General features: G+C 41.4%; 1 protein-coding gene across 1 annotated transcript; it reads left to right on the top strand.

Moving 5' to 3' along the window:
• The first annotated feature begins 16,617 nt into the window (after positions 1-16,617).
• Positions 16,618-17,632, top strand: LOC101081122 (olfactory receptor-like protein OLF4). Its single transcript, XM_019826092.3, has one exon. The coding sequence runs from the start codon at positions 16,618-16,620 to the stop codon at positions 17,584-17,586; it is 969 nt and encodes a 322-aa protein (XP_019681651.3). The 3' UTR covers positions 17,587-17,632.
• Positions 17,633-23,428: the final 5,796 nt, after the last annotated feature.

The raw sequence follows: 23,428 nt of genomic DNA, 5'->3' as shown, positions 1-23,428 counted from the left end.
CAGATCTTTCACATTTTTGGTTAGATTTATCCCTAGGTATTTTATGCTTCTTGGTGCAATTGTGAATGGGATCAGTTTCTTTATTTGTCTTTCTGTTGCTTCATTATTAGTGTATAAGAATGCAACTGATTTCTGTACATTGATTTTGTATCCTGCAACTTTGCTAAATTCGTGTATCAGTTCTAGCAGACTTTTGGTGGAGTCTATCGGATTTTCCATGTATAATATCATGTAATCTGCAAAAAGTGAAAGCTTGACTTCATCTTTGCCAATTTTGATGCCTTTGATTTCCTTTTGTTGTCTGATTGCTAATGCTAGCATTTCCAACACTATGTTAAACAACAGCAGTGAGAGTGGACATCCCTGTCATGTTCCTGATCTCAGGGAAAAAGCTCTCAGTTTTTCCCCATTGAGGATGATGTTAGCTGTGGGCTTTTCATAAATGGCTTTTATGATGTTTAAGTATGTTCCTTCTATCCCGACTTTCTTGAGGGTTGTTATTAAGAAAGAATGCTGAATTTTGTCAAAGGCCTTTTCTGCATTCATCAACAGGATCATATGGTTCTTTTCTTTTATTAATGTGATGTGTCACATTGATTGATTTGCGAATGTTGAACCAGCCCTGCATCCCAGGAATGAATCCCACTTGATCATGGTGAATAATTCTTTTTATACGCTGTTGAATTCGATTTGCTAGTATCTTATTGAGAATTTTTGCATCCATATTCATCATGGATATTGGCCTGTATTTGTGGACCACTAATTCAAGAATAAAGTGCTAAAGACTAGAACTAGGGGTTTCTGAGGGAAACAAAAGAAAAAATGAACTATTGGGACTTCATCAAGATAAAATCTTCTGCATAGTGAAAGACACAACCAACAAAACTAAAAGGCAACTGACAGAATGGGAGAAGATATTTGCAAATGACATATTGGATAAAGGACTAGTATCCAAAATATATAAAGAATTTATCAACAGACCCATAACCAGCAAAGAAATTGAATCAGTCATCAAAAATCTCCCAACAAATAAGAGTCCAGGACCAGATGGCTTCCCAGGGGAGTTCTACCAGATGCTTAAAGCAGAGATAATACCTATCCTTCTCAAGCTATTACAAAAAATAGAAAGGGAAGGAAAACTTCCAGACTCATTCTATGAAGCCAGTATTACTTTGATTCCTAAACCAGACAGAGACCCAGTAAAAAAAGAGAACTACAGGCCAATATCCCTGATGAATATGGATGCAAAAATTCTCAATAAGATACTAGCAAATCGAATTCAACAGCGTATGAAAAGAATTATTCACCATGATCAAGTGGGATTCATTCTGGGGATGCATGGCTGGTTCAACATTCGCAAATCAATCAATGTGACACATCACATTAATAAAAGAAAAGAACCATATGATCCTGTTGATGAATGCAGAAAAGGCCTTTGACAAAATTCAGCATTCTTTCTTAATAACAACCCTCAAGAAAGTCGGGATAGAAGGAACATACTTAAACATCATAAAAGCCATTTATGAAAAGCCCACAGCTAACATCATCCTCAATGGGGAAAAACTGAGAGCTTTTTCCCTGAGATCAGGAACATGACAGGGATGTCCACTCTCACTGCTGTTGTTTAACATAGTGTTGGAAATGCTAGCATTAGCAATCAGACAACAAAAGGAAATCAAAGGCATCAAAATTGGCAAAGATGAAGTCAAGCTTTCACTTTTTGCAGATTACATGATATTATACATGGAAAATCCGATAGACTCCACCAAAAGTCTGCTAGAACTGATACACGAATTTAGCAAAGTTGCAGGATACAAAATCAATGTACAGAAATCAGTTGCATTCTTATACACTAATAATGAAGCAACAGAAAGACAAATAAAGAAACTGATCCCATTCACAATTGCACCAAGAAGCATAAAATACCTAGGGATAAATCTAACCAAAAATGTGAAAGATCTGTATGCTGAAAACTGCAGAAAGCTTATGAAGGAAATTGAAGAAGATATAAAGAAATGGAAAAACATTCCGTGCTCATGGATTGGAAGAATAAATATTGTCAAAATGTCAATACTACCCAAAGCTATCTACACATTCAATGCAATCCCAATCAAAATCGCACCAGCATTCTTCTCGAAACTAGAACAAGCAATCCTAAAATTCATATGGAACCACAAAAGGCCCCGAATAGCCAAAGGAATTTTGAAGAAGAAGACCAAAGCAGGAGGCATCACAATCCCAGACTTTAGCCTCTACTACAAAGCTGTAATCATCAAGACAGCATGGTATTGGCACAAAAACAGACACATAGACCAATGGAATAGAATAGAAACCCCAGAACTAGACCCACAAACGTATGGCCAACTAATCTTTGAAAAAGCAGGAAAGAACATCCAATGGAAAAAAGACAATCTCTTTAACAAATGGTGCTGGGAGAACAGGACAGCAACATGCAGAAGAATGAACTAGACCACTTTCTCACACCATTCACAAAAATAAACTCAAAATGGACGAAGGACCTGAATGTGAGACAGGAACCATCAAAACCCTAGAGGAGAAAGCAGGAAAAGACCTCTCTGACCTCAGCCGTAGCAATTTCTTACTTGACACATCTCCAAAGGCAAGGGAATTAAAAGCAAAAATGAACTACTGGGACCTTATGAAGATAAAAAGCTTCTGCACAGCAAAGGAAACAACCAACAAAACTAAAAGGCAACCAACGGAATGGGAAAAGATATTTGCAAATGACATATCGGACAAAGGGCTAGTATTCAAAATCTATAAAGAGCTCACCAAACTCCACACCTGAAAAACAAATAATCCAGTGAAGAAGTGGGCAGAAAACATGAATAGACACTTCTCTAAAGAAGATATCCAGATGGCCAACAGGCACGTGAAAAGATGCTCAACGTCGCTCCTCGTCAGGGAAATACAAATCAAAACCACACTCAGATATCACCTCACGCCAGTCAGAGTCGCCAAAATGAACAAATCAGGAGACTATAGATGCTGGAGAGGATGTGGAGAAACGGGAACCCTCTTGCACTGTTGGTGGGAATGCAAACTGGTGCAGCCACTCTGGAAAACAGTGTGGAGGTTCCTCAAAAAATTAAAAATAGACCTACCCTATGACCCAGCAATAGCACTGCTAGGAATTTACCCAAGGGATACAGGAGTGCTGATGCATAGGGGCACTTGTACCCCAATGTTTATAGCAGCACTCTCAGCAATAGCCAAATGATGGAAAGAGCCTAAATGTCCATCAACTGATGAATGGATAAAGAAATTGTGGTTTATATACACAATGGAGTACTACGTGGCAATGAGAAAGAATGAAATCTGGCCCTTTGTAGCAACGTGGAAGGAACTGGAGAGTGTTATGCTAAGTGAAATAAGCCATACAGAGAAAGACAGATACCATATGCTTTCACTCTTATGTGGATCCTGAGAAAGTTAACAGAAACCCATGGGGGAGGGGAAGAAAAAAAAAGAGGTTAGAGTGGGAGAGAGCCAAAGCATAAGAGACTCTTAAAAACTGGGAACAAACTGAGGGTTGATGGGGGGTGGGAGGGAGGGGAGGGTGGGTGATGGGTATTGAGGAGGGCACCTGTTGGGATGAGCACTGGGTGTTGTATGGAAACCAATTTGGCAATAAATTTCATATATTGAGAAAAACAAAAAATAAAAAAAAACAAACACAAAAAGAATTTATCAAACTCAACAACCAAAAAATAAATAATCCAGTTAAGAAATGAGCAGAAGACATGAACAGACACTTCTCCAAAGAACACATCCAGATGGCTAACAGACACATGGAAAAACATTCAGTATCACTCATCATCAGGGAAATGCAAAGCCATAATGAAATCAAAGCCATAATGAAATACGAGCTCACAACTATCAGAATGGCTAAAAGTAACAACTCAGATAACAACAATGATGGTGAGGATGCAGAGAAAGGGGAACCTTCTCACACTGATGGTGGGAATGCAAACTGGTGCAGCCACTCAGGGAAACAGTGTTAAAGGTAAAACGACCTTATGATCCAGCATTTGTAGTACTAGGTATTTACCCAAAGGATACCAAAAAAAAAATACAGATTCGAAGGGGCACATGGATCCCAATATTTATAGCAGCATTATCAAAATAGCCAAATTATAGGAAAGAGCCCAAATATTCTTCAACCAATGAGTAGATAAAGAACATGGTGTGTGTGTGTGTGTGTGAGTGTGTGTATGTATATATATACATATATATGTGCATATATATGTATATATATATGTATACACTAATCCATATTTTTTAGGAAGAAAAGGTGAACATTAGTCAAATGACGAAGAAGAATTCCCTTCCAACCCATGGCTGAAGGTGATGTGACTTTGAGAAATACATCGAATCACAAAAGGCCAAAAGGTACAACAAGGAATAACAGAAAAGTGAAGACAGGTTAAAAATATGTATAAAAGGTGACATTAATTCAAACAATGCAGAAAAACTTTTACACTTAAAAAAACAAGAAGGGGGAGGAAAATATGACCAAATGATAGGTTTGAGCACACAAAATGTATTAACTTTCCTACTACCTTCTAATACATCTGTACGTAAATAAAAGAACTGAATAGCAAACAGCAAAGTTGGTGGAAAACTCTAGTTCTTATGTTTGAAAAAATGCAATCAGAAACAGGAATAGAAACATTCCAAACCTACTGAACAAAACACAGAACTGGCACAGACAATTTGCAACAGAGAAATTCAATGTCTAAGAAACACAGAAATATACTCATCCCGACCAGTAAAGAAATAACTGCCATGCAAAGCTTTTTAGTATATCCCTTTTCACCTATTAATTGTTTTTAATTGGTTGGAATACCCAGCAAGAAAAAGGACACTGAAATGTTTGTCTCATGATCCATAGGTCCAAATCTTTCTCACTATATGGAAACATACTCAAATTTTCTCTTGCTTAAAAATATTAAAAGGAACACCCTCACTTGACTGCATATCCCTCAGAGCTAATACCCTACTTCTCTATTCCTCTTAATTGCTAATATTCTTGGACTTGTTTTCTACTTCTACTGGGACCATGTTGTGCCACCCATTACATTCTTTCATTACCACCAATTAATTCTCAACAATCTCCCCTGCATTGCTGATTTCAATGTTTACTTTCCTTTCTAAGATTTTAAATAAATATATTAACTAGTTAATCAAGCAAGCCAACAACCACAGTGTTGTTCCAGTGCTGAGCTAGGTTGTCTTGACTTTTATGTGGCTTCATGTAAATGTTCTCACCATTCTATTCTCTCTGGCCCTGCCCTGCAGAACCTACTGTGTTTTCGGACTCACCTGCAGGGGGTCTCTGGGATCAACATCTCTGTGTGGAAGTCCGAATCCCTCCCTCTATAATTAATGATGGAGACTGAAGCTCTGTTCTCAAACAATACAGCGGGAGTCTGCTAGCCAGACCTAGGACTCCAAAAGAAATAAACGTGTCCCATTCAGCCCAAGGTTGCACACACTGAGGGACAACAATGGAAGAGATATTTACAGCTCCTTATCTGTTCCTTAGGCATATTTCCCCCTTGTCGCTCCCACCCCTGAGCACACCATCCCCTATGGGACATTGTTCTGCACAGATAAAATTTTTTCCTGTAGCTTCCCTGTTCCCAAGAGACCAGGTTACAAGTCAGGTGAATCTGGTTATTACTCTTCCCTGAACTCACCTGTCTCCCTAGCACCTCCTGGCACCTTAGCCCAACCCTGAGTTCAAGTTTTCTCCAAATCCAAGAATGAACAGTTTTCCTACTAGGTTCCTTGGGTCTCCCAAATAATGATTCGTGATAGGACACAGCACTGATACCCCCAGAGGATTACTATTCCCGCCTTCAACAATGTGAAGAACTGTGTTCCTTTGACATAAAACCACGAGTACTACAGTCCTTGGCTCTCGCAACACTTTTGCCAAACAGTTAAGTGTTCAATGCTTTGACATAAAATAAGAGCTGTCATTGAGTCAATTTAATTTATAATATATTTTGGTAACTAAAAGGTATATATTTAAGTATAGAGCTTCAGTTTCATAAGAGGAAAGGAATTCTGGAGATGGACTGTGGCGATGGCTGCCCAACAATATGAGTGTATTTAATGCCGCTGACCTGTGCACTTAGAAATGGGTAAGATGGGGGTGAAATAGGTGACAGGGATTGAGGAGGGCACTTGTCATGATGAGCACTGGGTGATGTACGGAATTGTTGAATCACTGTATTGTACACGTGAATCTATTATAACACTGTACATTAACTATACTGGAATTAAAAATGAAATAAGAAAAATATAGAGAGTGAATAACTAAGTGGTTAAAATGGCAAATCATATGGGACATGTATTATTAGCACAATAAAAAAATCTTTAACTAAAAAAATATATATTTGGAACTCTTATGCACATTGCCTTGATATTTATAACACCTTCTACCAGTTGACTTTAATTTTTTATACAAGCCCATTTGCCGAGGTCAATACTCTCATGAGTCTCATTCCAGATTTGCAGAATGGGGTTCAGAATGGTTGAGTGGTCTGCCCAATGTTGTGAACTGAATAAGGGATGGGCTTTGATTGGAACTCCTTCAACGTGTTTACAGGCCTCTTTCTCTAACCTAATCATTCTCATCTAGAGAAGATTTTGCCTCTTGGGAACACTTGGAAGGATCTAGTGAAATGTTTGGTTGTCAGAACTGGGCAGGTGCAACAGCCCCCCCTAGACAGTTCAGGCCAGGAATGATGCACAGCATCTACTGTTCCCAGGACACGTTCATCACAAAGAATTATCCACTACAGAGGGGAAGAAGATGGCGGCGTAGGAGGCCGCTGGGCTCACCGCGCGTCCTGCTGATCACTTAGATTCCACCTACACCTGCCTAAATAACCCAGAAAACCACCAGAGGATTAGCAGAACGGAGTCTCTGGAGCCAAACGCAGACGAGAGGCCCACGGAAGAGGGTAGGAAGGGCTGCGAGGCGGTGCGCGCTCCATGGACTGGCGGGAGGGAGCCGGGGTGGAGGGGTGGCTCGCTGGCCAAGCAGAGCCCCCGAGTCTGGCTGGCAAAAGCGGAGGGGCCTGACGGACGGAGTGTGTTCCTGTAAGGATTAAATTGTAGTGTAGGGCTAATGCTTAGCTTGAAAACTAACAGCTTTGTGTTGACACTGAAGGATAAGAGATAACAGCCTTGCTTTGCTCTTGTAAACTACGCCTCATACCCTTGTAAATTAGGCTTCACCAATTAAGGAAACAAAAGTTCAAAGAAAAGAGCATCAGAGGCAGGGTCAAGGAGATCCACTGGTTGCAACTTAGAGGCAGAAAGTCTAAAGTAAACACCTCATTAGGCAACTGTTTCTAACTCATCTGGAACCTGTTTCTTTGTTCTGTTCCCAGGTGATGATAAAACGATGTGATCGGTTATAAAAACTCTGTACCCCAGCTGTTCGGGGCCGCACTCTTATCAAGAGTGTTGGTCCCGATAGGTCGGCCTTGCCTCTCATTGTAATAAACTTTGTTGTGACTGTCACTGGTGCCCATAGCATTCTGTTTCAGGAGTCGTGTGGATGCAACATTCCGACAGCAAGCACGACTTAGCGTCTGGGAGGTCATAAGTTAACAGCTCTGCTTGTAAAGCGGGAAGGCTGGAGGACAAAGGGAGGGAGAGCTGCTGAGCCCCCGGACGACAGAGCTCAGTTTGGTGGGGAACAAAGGCGCTCGCCAGCGCCATCTCCCCCGCCCATCCCCCAGCCAAAATCCCAAAGGGAACCAGTTCCTGCCAGGGAACTTGCTCGCTCCGCGCAAACACCCAACTCTGCGCTTCTGCAGAGCCAAACCTCCCGCAGCGGATCTGACTCCCTCCCGCTGCCACTGGGCCCCTCCTGAAGTGGATCACCTAAGGAGAAGCGAGCTAAGCCTGCCCCTCCTGCCCCCGTGCACCTTGCCTACCCACCCCAGCTAATACGCCAGATCCCCAGCACCACAAGCCTGGCAGTGTGCAAGTAGCCCAGATGGGCCACGCCACCCCACAGTGAATCCCGCCCCTAGGAGAGGGGAAGAGAAGGCACACACCAGTCTGACTGTGGCCCCAGCGGTGGGCTGGGGGCAGACATCAGGTCGGACTGCGGCCCCACCCACCAACTCCAGTTATACACCACAGCACAGGGGAAGTGCCCTGCAGGTCCTCATCATGCCAGGGACTATCCAAAATGACCAAGCGGAAGAATTCCCCTCAGAAGAATCTCCAGGAAATAACAACAGCTAATGAACTGATCAAAAAGGATTTAAATAATATAACAGAAAGTGAATTTAGAATAATAGTCATAAAATTAATCGCTGGGCTTGAAAACAGTATAGAGGACAGCAGAGAATCTCTTGCTACAGAGATCAAGGGACTAAGGAACAGTCACGAGGAGCTAAAAAATGCTTTAAACGAAATGCAAAACACAATGGAAACGACGACGGCTCGGATTGAAGAGGCAGAGGAGAGAATAGGCGAACTAGAAGATAAAGTTATGGAAAAAGAGGAAGCTGAGAGAAAGAGAGATAAAAAAATCCAGGAGTATGAGGGGAAAATTAGAGAACTAAGTGATACACTAAAAAGAAATAATATACGCATAATTGGTATCCCAGAGGAGGAAGAGAGAGGGAAAGGTGCTGAAGGGGTACTTGAAGAAATTACAGCTGAGAACTTCCCTGAACTGGGGAAGGAAAAAGGCATTGAAATCCAAGAGGCACAGAGAACTCCCTTCAGACGTAACTTGAATCTATCTTCTGCACGACATATCATAGTGAAACTGGCAAAATACAAGGATAAAGAGAAAATTCTGAAAGCAGCAAGGGATAAACGTGCCCTCACATATAAAGGGAGACCTATAAGACTCGTGACTGATCTCTCTTTTGAAACTTGGCAGGCCAGAAAGGAATGGCACGAGATCTTCAGTGTGCTAAACAGAAAAAATATGCCGCCGAGAATCCTTTATCCAGCAAGTCTGTCATTTAGAATAGAAGGAGAGACAAAGGTCTTCCCAAACAAACAAAAACTGAAGGAATTTGTCACCACTAAACCAGCCCTACAAGAGATCCTACGGGGGACCCTGTGAGACAAAGTCCCAGGGACATCACTACAAGCATAAAACATACAGACATCACAATGACTCTAAACCCATATCTTTCTATAATAACACTGAATGTAAATGGATTAAATGCGCCAACCAAAAGACATAGGGTATCAGAATGGATAAAAAAACAAGACCCATCTATTTGCTGTCTACAAGAGACTCATTTTAGATCTGAGGACACCTTTAGATTGAGAGTGAGGGGATGGAGAACTATTTATCATGCTACTGGAAACCAAAAGAAAGCTGGAGTAGCCATACTTATATCAGACAAACTAGACTTTAAATTAAAGGCTGTAACAAGAGATGAAGAAGGGCATTATATAATAATTACAGGGTCTATCCATCAGGAAGAGCTAACAATTATAAATGTCTATGCACCGAATACCGGAGCCCCCAAATATATAAAACAATTACTCACAAACATAAGCAACCTTATTGATAAGAATGTGGTAATTGCAGGGGACTTTAACATCCCACTTACAGAAATGGATAGATCATCTAGACACATGGTCAATAAAGAAACAAGGGCCTTGAATGATACATTGGATCAGATGGACTTGACAGGTATATTTAGAACTCTGCATCCTAAAGCAACAGAATATACTTTCTTCTCGAGTGCACATGGAACATTCTCCAAGATAGATCATATACTGGCTCACAAAACAGCCCTTCATAAGTTTACAAGAATTGAAATTATACCGTGCATACTTTCAGACCACAATGCTATGAAGCTTGAAATCAACCACAGGAAAAAGTCTGGAAAACCTCCAAAAGCATGGAGGTTAAAGAACACCCTACTAACGAATGAGTGGGTCAACCAGGCAATTAGAGAAGAAATTTAAAAATATATGGAAATAAACGAAAATGAAAATACAACAATCCAAACGCTTTGGGACGCAGCGAAGGCAGTCCTGAGAGAAAAATACATTGCAATCCAGGCCTATCTCAAGAAACAAGAAAAATCCCAAATACAAAATCTAACAGCACACCTAAAGGAACTAGAAGCAGAACAGCAAGGGCAGCCTAAACCCAGCAGAAGAAGAGAAATAAAAAAGATCAGAGCAGAAATAAACAATATAGAATCTAAAAAAACTGTAGAGCATATCAACGAAACCAAGAGTTGGTTTTTTGAAAAAATAAACAAAATTGACAAACCTCTAGCCAGGCTTCTCAAAAAGAAAAGGGAGATGACCCAAATAGAGAAAATCATGAATGAAAATGGAATTATTACAACCAATCCCTCAGAGATACAAACAATTATCAGGGAATACTATGAAAAACTATATGCCAACAAATTGGACAACCTGGAAGAAATGGACAAATTCCTAAACACCCACACGCTTCCAAAACTCAATCAGGAGGAAAGAGAAAGCTTGAACAGACCCATAACCAGCGAAGAAATTGAATCGGTTATCAAAAATCTCCCAACAACTAAGAGTCCAGGACCAGATGGCTTCCCAGGGGAGTTCTACCAGACGTTTAAAGCAGAGATAATACCTATCCTTCTCAAGCTATTCCAAGAAACAGAAAGGGAAGGAAAACTTCCAGACTCATTCTATGAAGCCAGTATTACTTTGATTCCTAAACCAGACAGACACCCAGTAAAAAAAGAGAACTACAGGCCAATATCCCTGATGAATATGGATGCAAAAATTCTCAATAAGATACTAGCAAATCGAATTCAACGGCACATAAAAAGAATTATTCACCATGATCAAGTGGGATTCATTCCTGGGATGCAGGGCTGGTTCAACATTCGCAAATCAATCAACGTGATACATCACATTAACAAAAAAAAAAGAGAAGAACCATATGATCCTGTCAATCGATGCAGAAAAGGCCTTTGACAAAATCCAGCACCCTTTCTTAATAAAAACCCTTGAGAAAGTCGGGATAGAAGGAACATACTTAAACATCATAAAAGCCATTGATGAAAAGCCCACAGCTAACATCATCCTCAACGGGGAAAACTAAGAGCTTTTTCCCTGAGATCAGGAACACGACAAGGATGCCCACACTCACCGCTGTTGTTTAACATAGTGCTGGAAGTTCTAGCATCAGCAATCAGACAAGAGGAAATCAAAGCCATCAAAATTGGCAAAGATGAAGTCAAGCTTTCGCTTTTTGCAGATGACATGATATTATACATGGAAAATCCGATAGACTCCACCAAAAGTCTGCTAGAACTGATACATGAATTCAGCAAAGTTGCAGGATACAAAATCAATGTACAGAAATCAGTTGCATTCTTATACACTAACAATGAAGCAACAGAAAGACAAATAAAGCAACTGATCCCATTCACAGTTGCACCAAGAAGCATAAAATACCTAGGAATAAATCTAACCAAAGATGTAAAAGATCTGTATGCTGAAAACTATAGAAAGCTTATGAAGGTAATTGAAGAAGATATAAAGAAATGGAAAGACATTCCTGCTCATGGATTGGAAGAATAAATATTGTCAAAATGTCAATACTACCCAAAGCTATCTACACATTCAATGCAATCCCAATCAAAATTGCACCAGCATTCTTCTCGAAACTAGAACAAGCAATCCTAAAATTCATATGGAACCACAAAAGGCCCCGAATAGCCAAAGGAATTTTGAAGAAGAAGACCAAAGCAGGAGGCATCACAATCCCAGACTTTAGCCTCTACTACAAAGCTATCATCATCAAGACAGCATGGTATTGGCACAAAAACAGACACATAGACCAATGGAATAGAATAGAAACCCCAGAGCTAGACCCACAAACATATGGCCAACTAATCTTTGACAAAGCAGGAAAGAACATCCAATGGAAAAAAAGACAATCTCTTTAACAAATGGTGCTGGGAGAACAGGACAGCAACATGCAGGAGGTTGAAACTAGACCACTTTCTCACACCATTCACAAAAATAAACTCAAAATGGATAAAAGACCTGAATGTGAGACAGGAAACCATCAAACCTTAGAGGAGAAAGCAGGAAAAGACCTCTCTGACCTCAGCCGTAGCAATCTCTTACTTGACACATCTCCAAAGGCAAGGGAATTAAAAGCAAAAGTGAATTACTGGGACCTTATGAAGATAAAAAGCTTCTGCACAGCAAAGGAAACAACCAACAAAACTAAAAGGCAACCAACGGAATGGGAAAAGATATTTGCAAATGACATATCAGACAAAGGGCTAGTATCCAAAATCTATAAAGAGCTCACCAAACTCCACACCCGGAAAACAAATAACCCAGTGAAGAAATGGGCAGAAAACATGAAAAGACACTTCTCTAAAGAAGACATCCGGATGGCCAACAGGCACATGAAAAGATGTTCAGCGTCGCTCCTTATCAGCGAAATACAAATCAAAACCACACTCAGGTATCACCTCACGCCAGTCAGAGTGGCCAAAATGACCAAATCAGGAGACTATAGATGCTGGAGAGGATGTGGAGAAACGGGAACCCTCTTGCACTGTTGGTGGGAATGCAAATTGGTGCAGCCGCTCTGGAAAGCAGTGTGGAGGTTCCTCAGAAAATTAAAAATAGACCTACCCTATGACCCAGCAATAGCGCTGCTAGGAATTTATCCAAGGGATACAGGAGTGCTGATGCATAGGGGCACTTGTACCCCAATGTTTATAGCACCACTCTCAACAATAGCCAAATTATGGAAAGAGCCTAAATGTCCATCAACTGATGAATGGATAAAGAAATTGTGGTTTATATACACAATGGAATACTACATGGCAATGAGAAAGAATGAAATATGGCCTTTTGTAGCAACGTGGATGGAACTGGAGAGTGTGATGCTGTGAAATAAGCCATACAGAGAAAGACAGATACCATATGGTTTCACTCTTATGTGGATCCTAAGAAACTTAACAGAAACCCATGGGGGAAGGGAAGGAAAAAAAAAATAAGAGGTTAGAGTGGGAGAGAGCCAAAACATAAAGGACTGTTAAAAACTGGAACAAACTGAGGGTTGATGGGGGGTGGGAGGGAGGGGAGGGTGGGTGATGGGTATTGAGGAGGGCACCTTTTGGGATGAGCACTGGGTGTTGTATGGAAACCAATTTGACAATAAATTTCCTATATAAAAAAAAAATTATCCACTCCAAATGTCAACAATGTGAAGGTTGAGCAACACTACACTAGACCAGCACTTCTCCAAATTCAGTATATATGAGAATTATTTGGTTATCTTACCCAAATGCAGATTCTGATTGGGCAGGGCTCACGTGGGCCCAGCAATTCTGTATTTGGATCTAGCTCCCAGTTGTTGATGCCACAGGTCCTGGTCCATGGCCACTCTTTAAGCATCATGGCTGTGGTCCATACAACTCAGTAACAAAAAAAATCTGATTTAAAATTGCAGAGAGGAACTGAATAAACAGTGCACAGCTCCACGTTCAAGGAGCATGATGCAGGGCTCAATCCAGGACCATGAGAACATGACCTGAGCCAAAAATCAAGAGTCAGACACTCATAAGACTGAGCCACTCAGGCACCCCTCAAGGAGAGCTTTTATATGCAGTTGTCTGAACTAAACCAAAATAAAACAGTTACCATGAATGTATTCTTCAAATAGAAGAATAAATGCCAAGAACAATCAGTAGCAGATTGTGATAATTGTCCTTATTTCTGTTCACTTTGATGACTGAATCAGTTAGCTATTGCTGCATAACAAGCCATCCTACAAGAAAACAGTTTAATCTAATGTCCTTATTACCAAATGATATTGTATGTTGGGAGTTTGTTCTGAGCTGTGCTTGTCTCCTCGTGGGTCTATAGTCAGCCGTGAGTCTCTACCTTGTGTTTCTAAGGCTCGTCCATGATGTCATGTGTGACTACGGTGCTCTTTTTTCTTGAACCAATATATGATCAGCTAACTATTTCTGTATGTATTATTATCTCCTACAGTGGGATTTATGAGGAAGGGGTAATCAACACTGGATTCACGTGGTTATAATATGATCTATTGGGAACACAGAATCTCTAGGAAAACATTTCTTTGTGTCCAGACCAGTGTCCCCCAGGGAAATCATGTGCTCTGTGTTGGAGAAGCAGGAGGGAAACGTGCCTCAAGAACAGACAAAGGAAACTATAAATACCTCCTGTGTGCCGTCCCTCTGCCTGTGCCACCTTGGGCCGATGGGACCTGGCTGTTGCTTCCAGAGTCTGTAGCTCGGCTAGGAGACTCATGCTAGCCTCCTTCCTGCCGCCCTGAGTGGGGACAGAGCTTAGTCACCATCAGTAACCATCCAGAAAGGAATTCAGACTTCCACACAGAGACCTCTCCCTCAGAGTTCCCAAACAGGTGAGTCCAGGAGCCTGGCAGGTCCGGCAGGAGAGGGTCAGAGAGACTTCAAAGTCAGGTGTATTTACCTGAGGTCACCACATGGCCACCAGCCTAGCCCAGAACGCTGAGATCTCTATGGTCATTTGCTTGCCTGACCACGTCATTCTGAAAAACTACAGCGAACAAGGTCAGAGAGGGCCCTGTTCCTTTGGTACTTGCCTTCTTTGGTGGAATCACAGTAGAATGAACTAAGTGTGTGGTGTGAGAGCCTCAGGCAGAAATCCTATGAAGACAGTGATTTAGAGCCAGAATGGTTGTCGCAGTATGTGCAGAATTTTGTAGAGAAAGTTCTGAACAGATCTTACAGTGTTGTGCAAAGACCAGAAACAGGACCAGAGTGTGCCCACTGCTATTGTCAAAAAAGAGATCACAACACAAAGCCCAGGAAAAACGAAGAAAAGATGCCACATCTGAAAAGTGAAAGGGATTTGTCCACCTTCTCTAAGATCACAGGACATCCAATTGAAACAGGCACAGAAAAAAAAACAAGTCTTCTACTGATTCATTATAACCTGCCCAACTTTTGCTGTGCTTTGCATATTTCCTGTGCCGAAGTGTTGATTTATTCCTTGGCACAGGTTTCTCTTGAAACATTCACTCTGTAAGGTAGCAATGCCCTGAAGTTCCCACTAATTTTGTCTTCTGACTGAATTTAAGGTTCCTCCTTACTATTTTTGCTGGGCATCAGGGAGGTAACAAGACTTGGAATGTTGTCAGAACCAGGGATGCACTTTCTTCTTCATGGACACAGGTTTCAGCGACTACCTGAACCATTAGATCTTTTGTGCCACTTCTATTTCATTTCCCTCTCTTGCTCCTCTCTCTCTCTCTCTCTCTCTCTCTCTCTCTGTGTGTGTGTGTGTGTGTGTGTGTGTGTGTGTGTGATTTTGAGCAGATTGTTTGTGTTTCATTAAATACAGGACGGAATATGAGCATGCCAGTCTGACTTGTCAATGTTATTTGTCCATGGGAAACATGAGCATTGGAATTCAGGTATAATTCTACATTGTTTGGGGGAATTATAATGGATCTGGCCAGCTTGAGTTATAGCCACTCCGACTTTAATCATTGGGGCTGAGGGTCAGAAGTCAGGCTAAGAGCACAGCCCAGGGAGCAATGATTTGGTGTGTGTGGGTGTCTGTGTGTGTGTGTGTGTGTGTGTGTGTGTGTGTGTGTGTGCATGCGCGTGCGTGTGTGAGTGCCTTGTGGAGTGAGATCGATCCATCCTCAGAGCGGGGGGTATATTAGACATGGTCTAATATATTCTAAGGTGATTCTTGTAATACAGAGGCCAGAACTAAACCAACACGTGGCATTCAGGAGGGCTCTATGTCAATTTACAGAACACTTTTGCAAGTAGATTCTAAAATACAAGCAGTGTATACCGTGGGCGAGTGACTCCTTCCTCTTGAAGGTTAACCAGCAGTGAGGACACCTATTTCCTTGAAATTGCCTGATACCACATCTGATCTCTCTCCTTTTCCTTCTCCTTCCCACACATGCTACCTATTTTGGATTGAACAGCTCATAGTATCATCCTCAGAGTCTTTGCAGAGACCATTCCCTCGGCCAGCACACACTTCCCCAGACATGCTCGTGGCTCCTGCCTTCCTTTCCCTGAGGTCTCCTTTCAAATGTCACCTGTTTACTGGTCTTAACAGAACACCAATTACAAAATAACACTTGTATCCACGCTCTCCTTTACACCTACTCTTGTTCTCTTCACAGCACTTGACACCCTCTGATGTCCTATTAATATTTTGATTTGTTTCTATTCAGTCTCCATCACTGCATCATAGTGGCTGTTGGTTTTCAGTTTCCTGTGCTCATTGTCTAGACAACACCCGGAACATGTTTGACACTCAGTACATATTTTTCGAATGCATGAAAGATATTCTTGGCAAAACAGTAAAATGCATGACATCTGTTGGGGAATGCAGAGAAAGGGACTGAAACGCCTAATCAAAGATGAAATGAGAAGGAATCCCTTCAAGGGGACAGTCAATACACAAGATACTGAATTTAATTTCTTGACTGCACAATATAAATTGGACCCTTTCAACTATGTGAGTAATGCCTTCAGGTGAAAATTGATGATACCTTTTTCCGGGGGCCAGTTCAACCTCATGGAACCAGGAAACGATACACGACTATTAGAATTTCTGCTTCTGGGATTTTCAGACGGTCCAGAACTGCAGCCCCTCATATTTGGGCTTTTCCTCTCCATGTACCTGATCACTGTGTTTGGGAACCTGCTCATCATCCTGGTTGTCAGCTCTGACTCCCACCTCCACACCCCCATGTACTTCTTCCTGGCCAACCTGTCCTTTGTAGACATCTGCTTCACCTCCACCACCGTCCCGAAGATGCTCTTGAACATCCAGACACAGAGCAAAATCATAACCTATGAGGACTGCATCACCCAGATGAACTTTTTCTTAATCTTTTCAGTGTTGGACATCTATCTCCTGGCTGTGATGGCCTATGACAGATTTGTGGCCATCTGTCACCCCCTGCAATACACGGTCATCATGAACCCCCGGCTCTGTGGGCTGCTGGTCCTGGTGTCCTGGATCACGAGTGTCCTGCATTCCTTGTTGCAAACTTCAATGGTGTTGCGGCTGTCCTTCTGTACAGAAGTAGAAATCCCCCACTTTTTATGTGAACTCAATCAGTTGATCCAACTTGCCTGTTCTGACACCTTTCTTAATAACTTGGTGATGTATCTTGCAGCTGTGTTGCTGGCTGGTGGTCCCCTCGTTGGGATACTTTACTCTTACTCCAAGATAGTTTCCTCCATACGTGGGATCTCCTCAGCTCAGGGCAAGTATAAAGCATTTTCCACCTGCGCATCTCACCTTTTAGTTGTCTCCTTATTTTTTTGTACGAGCCTAGGTGTGTACCTCAGCTCTGCTGCCACCCAGAGCTCCCACTCAAGTGCCACAGCCTCGGTGATGTACACAGTGGTCACGCCCATGCTGAACCCCTTCATCTACAGCCTGAGGAACAAAGACATAAAGGGGGCTCTGAGGAGATTCTCTGCAATGGCAGTTAGAAAAGGTCCAATTGTCCTGCGGTTGAAGAATTTCCCATGATTTCAGTCCTCAAAGACTTTGAGTCAGAAGGTGTGACCCTTTTAAAGCAAATTGTGGACATAGAATTTGCTTTCATTAACTCCCTGTAATTTTTATTTTTTCAATACAGTACAATGTAGTTACTCATTTTATTAATTTTTTTTACCTCTCTCTGATATCCAACCATCTTCCCTTTATTTTCTTCTGTTATTTCTAAGTTGATTCCCAATCTATTTTATGAAAAAATTAGCAATTCCTATTTATCTCTTGGAACTGTTTGGATTTCTTATGAATAATCTCTCCTCCAATGACAAAAATCACCCCATGTAATGTCTGTAGTTTTCCTAAAAATGTAGTCATTTGTTACCGCTCTGATGGAAAAAAATTCAATCTGGCAATAGGTCATTTGTATTCTATTCTATTCTATTCTATTCTATTCTGAGACCACAGTTTTTCACTTTATGTCTGTCATTCGTTTGTAAATCACTAACTGCTCTTCCTGATTAACATATTAGCATATTTTATAACAGACCATTGGTTTTATTCCCCTAATTAGGATTCTGTTGTCTTCTCAGGTTCTATGTCCCCAGTGCTTACATTAGTCACTGGCAAAACTGATTATCAAATACATGTCTATTAGTGGACTCTATGGAAACAGGAATTCAATGAATAGAATGACTTAATATAGCTTTGGAATCAAAGATGACCTCGAATATGATAAAGCAAATTTTAAAGTGTCCTTTGTATTACTAGGCACTACATTTTCTTTTCAAGTACATCTCTCAATCAAGTATGGTGCACCAGTGGCAGTGTTTAAGGGGATTTATTTGCTGGGGTGAATAACTGGTTAAGGTGTTACAGTCAAAAGACTTATAAATAAAAACCATAAAATTTTGCTGAAAGAAATTAAAGAGGACATCAATAAATGCGATGGCATTCTGTGCTCATGCTTGGAAATTTTTAATTTAAAATTTAATTTTAGGATGGCTTTTAAAAAACTTTTCCCAAAAAAAAACCCCTTTTTGTTATTTTCATATTGTCATTGAATTTGTAGATATTTGGGGTAGTATTGCCATCTTAACAACTTTAAATTTAAATTTAAATTTTCTCCAACAAAGGACCACGGCTTTGCTCTCAGTCTGTGCTCCACATCCAGGACCCGCAGCATCAACACCACCAAGGAGCTTGTTAGAGAAGCAGAGCTGCTGGGGCCCCTGGAGACCTGAGCAATAAGAATTTGCATTTCAACTACAGTCCCTGGTGAATTGCGTGCACACTGAGGTTGGAAAAGCCTCAGTGGGGAACAGGTTTTCTCACCTTCTCACGGTTGGCCTTTAGACATAGATAATTATTGTTGTTGGGTGCTGTCCTGTGAAGGAAGGTACTCAGCAGAATCCCTTCAGACATGGCCAAATATCCCAAGAGCAACTCTGGTTGGGAACCGCTTCCCAGAGTTTCAGAACTGGAAGCATCCCGAGATAATTCCAATTAAGACTACATCCCTGCTTGGTTTATGCCTTTGAGCAGAACATTAAATTCCCCTGAGACCCATTTAGACAATAGAGAATAGAGCTGATGAAAGCATGGCTTCATAGATAATACTTTTGTGAAAATTAAATCATAGAATCGCTTTAGTGTGCTAAGCTAGCCTATGCTGCAGAAAATCTAAACGTATCTCTTATAATTAAAATACACTTCATCATGAGGGAGTAAACAACAGTTCTTAACTTGTGATCTAACCATGAAATTCCTCATTGTTTTGGCTAAACTATCATGAAGCTAAGGAGTATAGTACCCAAGGTTTTTTTTTTTAATTTTTTTTAATGTTTATTTATTTTTGAAGGATAGAGAGACAGAGCGAGAGCAGGGGAGGGGCAGAGAGAGAGGGAGACACAGAATCCAAAGCAGGCTCCAGGCTCTGAGCTGTCAGCACAGAGCCTGACGTGGGGCTCAAACTCACAAGCTGTGAGATCATGACCCAAACCGAAGTTGGACGCTCAACTGACTGAGCCACCCAGGTGCCCAGTACCCAAGGTTTTATACTACAGGATCAAATTTCTCCCCTGTGCTGAAGAAGGAAACAGTAATTTTCTAGAGACATCAGGGATTGTGTCCCCACCATAAATCAATGTTTTGAAAACCTAAGGGAACTAATCAGATGAGTTCCTCAGTATTAGATTTTTGGGAAAACTTTGAAGTCAGGGTTGTGATGAGGTGCTGGGAGGTGTGGACCACTGGAAGGTAGGAGATTAATGGAGAAGAAGGAATCAAAACTGAATTCACCTGGATTAGCACACGGTGTCCTAGGATCAGAGAGAGAACCAGCAGGAAAACTTCCCATTGTGTCTGGATCATTGCCCCACAGGGAGATCATGTGCTTACAGGTTAGAGTAAAAGCTGCTTCATGAGCAGACATAGGAGCTGTAAGATCTCCTCTGTAGTCCCACAGCGAGTGCAACTTTGGGCTGTACAGGACGTTGTTCTTTCTTTGGAGTCCCAAGTCTGGCTGGGAGACCAGCACCTGACCCCTTCCTGCCATCTCGTGGGGACAGAGCTTCAGTCCCCAACATCAACCATCCAGGGAGTCCTCTCTTGGCTTTCTACATTCTTCCCTCACGAGACATAATTACTTCTGTTAAGTTTCTCAAGATCCACATATGAGTGAAAACATATGGTATCTGTCTTTCTCTTCTTGCTTTTGATTTAAAGCGAGAGACATCTGAGTCTTGCAATTGAATATGGATAGGCCATCGTAGGATTATTAACTGACCTAATATCAATATTGCTGTGTCTTGGGGAACAGGAAGGCCTAAGGAGAGGGAAGGAGATGGGGAACAATCAAACAGTGGATTGGTCGGAATACATACCATTTATCCATTAAGTTTGCTGTCATATGTGTGTGGTTCATGAAGCCTCAAAACAATGACAATAGTCACATTAGGGTCACAGATCACCATAACAAATACAATAATAATAATGAAAAAAATGAGATATTGCAAGAATTTCCAAATTGTGATACAGAGACATGAAGTAAGCAGGTATTGTTGGATAATTGGTGCCAATAGACTTCCTTCACACAGGCTTGCCACAAACCTTTAACTTGTTTTTTAAAAAATTCCATATCTACAAAGTGCAGTAAAGTGCAATAAAACAAGACATGCCTGTTTGTGCTGTCATACATATGTCACATGATATTCTGAAGTCACACGTACAAATAGACATGAAATTCCAAGTCAATGACAAAGATGACTAGGTCAGAGTCAAGGTCAGGTGAACATGTTCTTTGGTAGATTACTGTCAACAAAACTAGAACCATTGTGTGATTTTCTGCACTATGGAGGAAAAGATCTAAGAAGTGTGAAAACATATCACTGAGGAATGGAGTCAGCTGGGAATAGTAAATGAGAAGTAAAAAAACCTGTCCAAGGAGAAGCCATGTAAGACGTATCAGGGAGTAATATTAGCTCCCAGTGTTAGCTAGCTTTTCGGGGGTGATGCTAGCTAGTTGAAAGGGTTGAAAGAAATGTGCAAAGTGGGTAGAAACTCCGGCTGGATCTTTTTTGACTCTCTTTTCTGATTTTCCCCAGCATCACTAAAAAAGACAAGCAAAAACCTCCCAGTCTGAGATTCTGGATTACAGAATTGCCTTGAGGCAATTCAAGATGGTTTGGGCAGAGATAACTGAATTCAATTGGCCTCAAGTATTAAAATTATTCCCTAACTCAGTCCTTCTAGATAGAGTCCTGATTCTTTCCTTTCTTTTGTTCATTAATAAAAATGAAAGGATATGAAGATTCTAAAGCCAGAGTAAGGGAAATAGACTGCCAGCTGAGAGTCAAATGGCAAAATCAACAGTTATAATACAGCTGCTATAAATTCTGTACACCCTCACTCTGCTGAAAGTACATTTGTTCCCCCTCCATGCCCAACACAGAGCCTGATACACTTGAGCTGTGTAGTATAGACTGAATTGTGTCCCATTAAAATTCCTAGATTGAAGATCTAATCCCCAATGTGACTGTATTTGCAGATAGGATTTTTAGGAAGTGATAATGGTTAAGTGAAGTCATAAGGGTGGGGTACTAACCCTGTTGGGTTGGTGTCTTTATAAGAAGAGAAAGATCTCTCTCTCTCTCTCTCTCTCTCTCTCTCTCTCTCTCTTACTATCTCTCTCTCTGTCCCCACATGAACCAAGGAAAGGCCAGTTGAATGAAGACAGCGCATGAAGGTGGCTTCCTACAAGTCAGTAAGAAGTCTCTCACCAGAACTCAACGATCATGGCACATGATCTTGGACTTCCATCCTTTATAACTGTGAGAAAATAAACTTCTGTGATCTAAGCTAATGTGTAGCACCCATTTGATGAATGAAGGAGGAGTACATTTCCCTTAGATAAATTACCCAAATGTTCTTTAATTTCTGAAAAACATATATGGAAGTGAAAGGCCCCTGCTTAGCTTAATAACACACCCCCACCCTATCTTCAGTTCCGTAACGCCTCACTTGCAGGGCTTGCACTTCCACCAGTTGACAAACAGGATATCTGCAGTTAGACATCCGTACCCTGGGAGAGCTGTACCCCCACCTTTCCCTACGCAAGACAGGAACAGGTTGTCACATAAATAACGATGACCGCTTTCATCTCGCTTCTGTAAACCTGCTTACGCTCCCAAACCGGAGGTCCCCTGCCGCTTCGCACCCGGGCTCCAAGTTGCATCTGCCGAGAGAAACTCCATTTCCCAAGCTTTCCCAGGACGAAATTACCCCCAACCCTAACCACCACCGAGCAGAGAGCCTACCACCAGCCTGTATGCAAATGTAACTCAAAATGGTATAAAAGACCTGTAACCCCGTATATCGGGGCTCTCCCGCTTTCTAACACTGGGGAGCCCTGGTGCACCAGTAAAGACTCTCTGCCGAAATCGGAGTGCCGTGTGGTTCTTTGCGCCAACTCTCATTCCATAGGGCCTAGGAGCTTGGCTCCTAACAGAAGTTTTTGTGGAAGTCTTTGTCTTTTGATGAAAAGATTATATATGGTATAAGGCAGTAATATTCTATGTGCCCTGACTCTGGTTCTGAGTCCCGGGAGAAGCTTTTCTTGTCTCTTCAGAGCAATACTCCAGGAATAATTTTCTTTTTCGGTAGAGTATTATCCATATAAGTCATTCTTCTTGGACAGTCTCACCTAGAGCCTAAGTGTAGGCTCCCCCAAGCCCCAATCATAGGGCTACCCAATCTATAAAAGATGATTTCTTCAACTGTGCTTATGAAGTGGGCCTTAAAAGGAAACAAAAACTGCTTTTGTGAAAATGGTTTAAGACACAAGCCACTCAAAGAAGGTCTTTGAGGATGACTATTGTTTTAACTTGCCACCTTTGGACCAGTGTCCCTCAGAAATATTTTTAACTCAATGTGTTCACAAATGTATGCACCCATGTAAATATTAGTTCAGGAAAGACATCTTGATTATCTCACATATTGATTATCTTAAAGTTTCTGTGGGCTGGGAATCTGGGCATGGCTTAGCTAAATTCTCTGAACCATGATCTCTCAAAAAGCTACAATCCACCCATCAGAAGTGGTCAGGGTCTTATGTGAAGGTTTGACTGGGGAAAGTTATATTTATAAGTTTACATCATTTTTAGAAGGATTCAATTTTCAGGAGCTCTTGGCTTGATGGCTCCATTTGTCCTGTAGATGTTTGCTGGAAAGCATGTAACAAGCAGGAATACTAAGCAATAAAAATGAACAAACTATTGATACATGCCACAAGTTGCTACATGGGACTCTCCAATATGGCAGCTTGCTTCATCAAGATGTGAAAGTTAAGAAGGCAATAGAGTCTGCTAGTAAGACGGAAGTC

This window comes from Felis catus, chromosome A2 (assembly GCF_018350175.1).
Source record: "Felis catus isolate Fca126 chromosome A2, F.catus_Fca126_mat1.0, whole genome shotgun sequence".
NCBI lineage: Eukaryota > Metazoa > Chordata > Mammalia > Carnivora > Felidae > Felis > Felis catus.
Note: the sequence above shows the minus strand (reverse complement) of the source record. Positions and strands in the feature narration are given on the sequence as shown.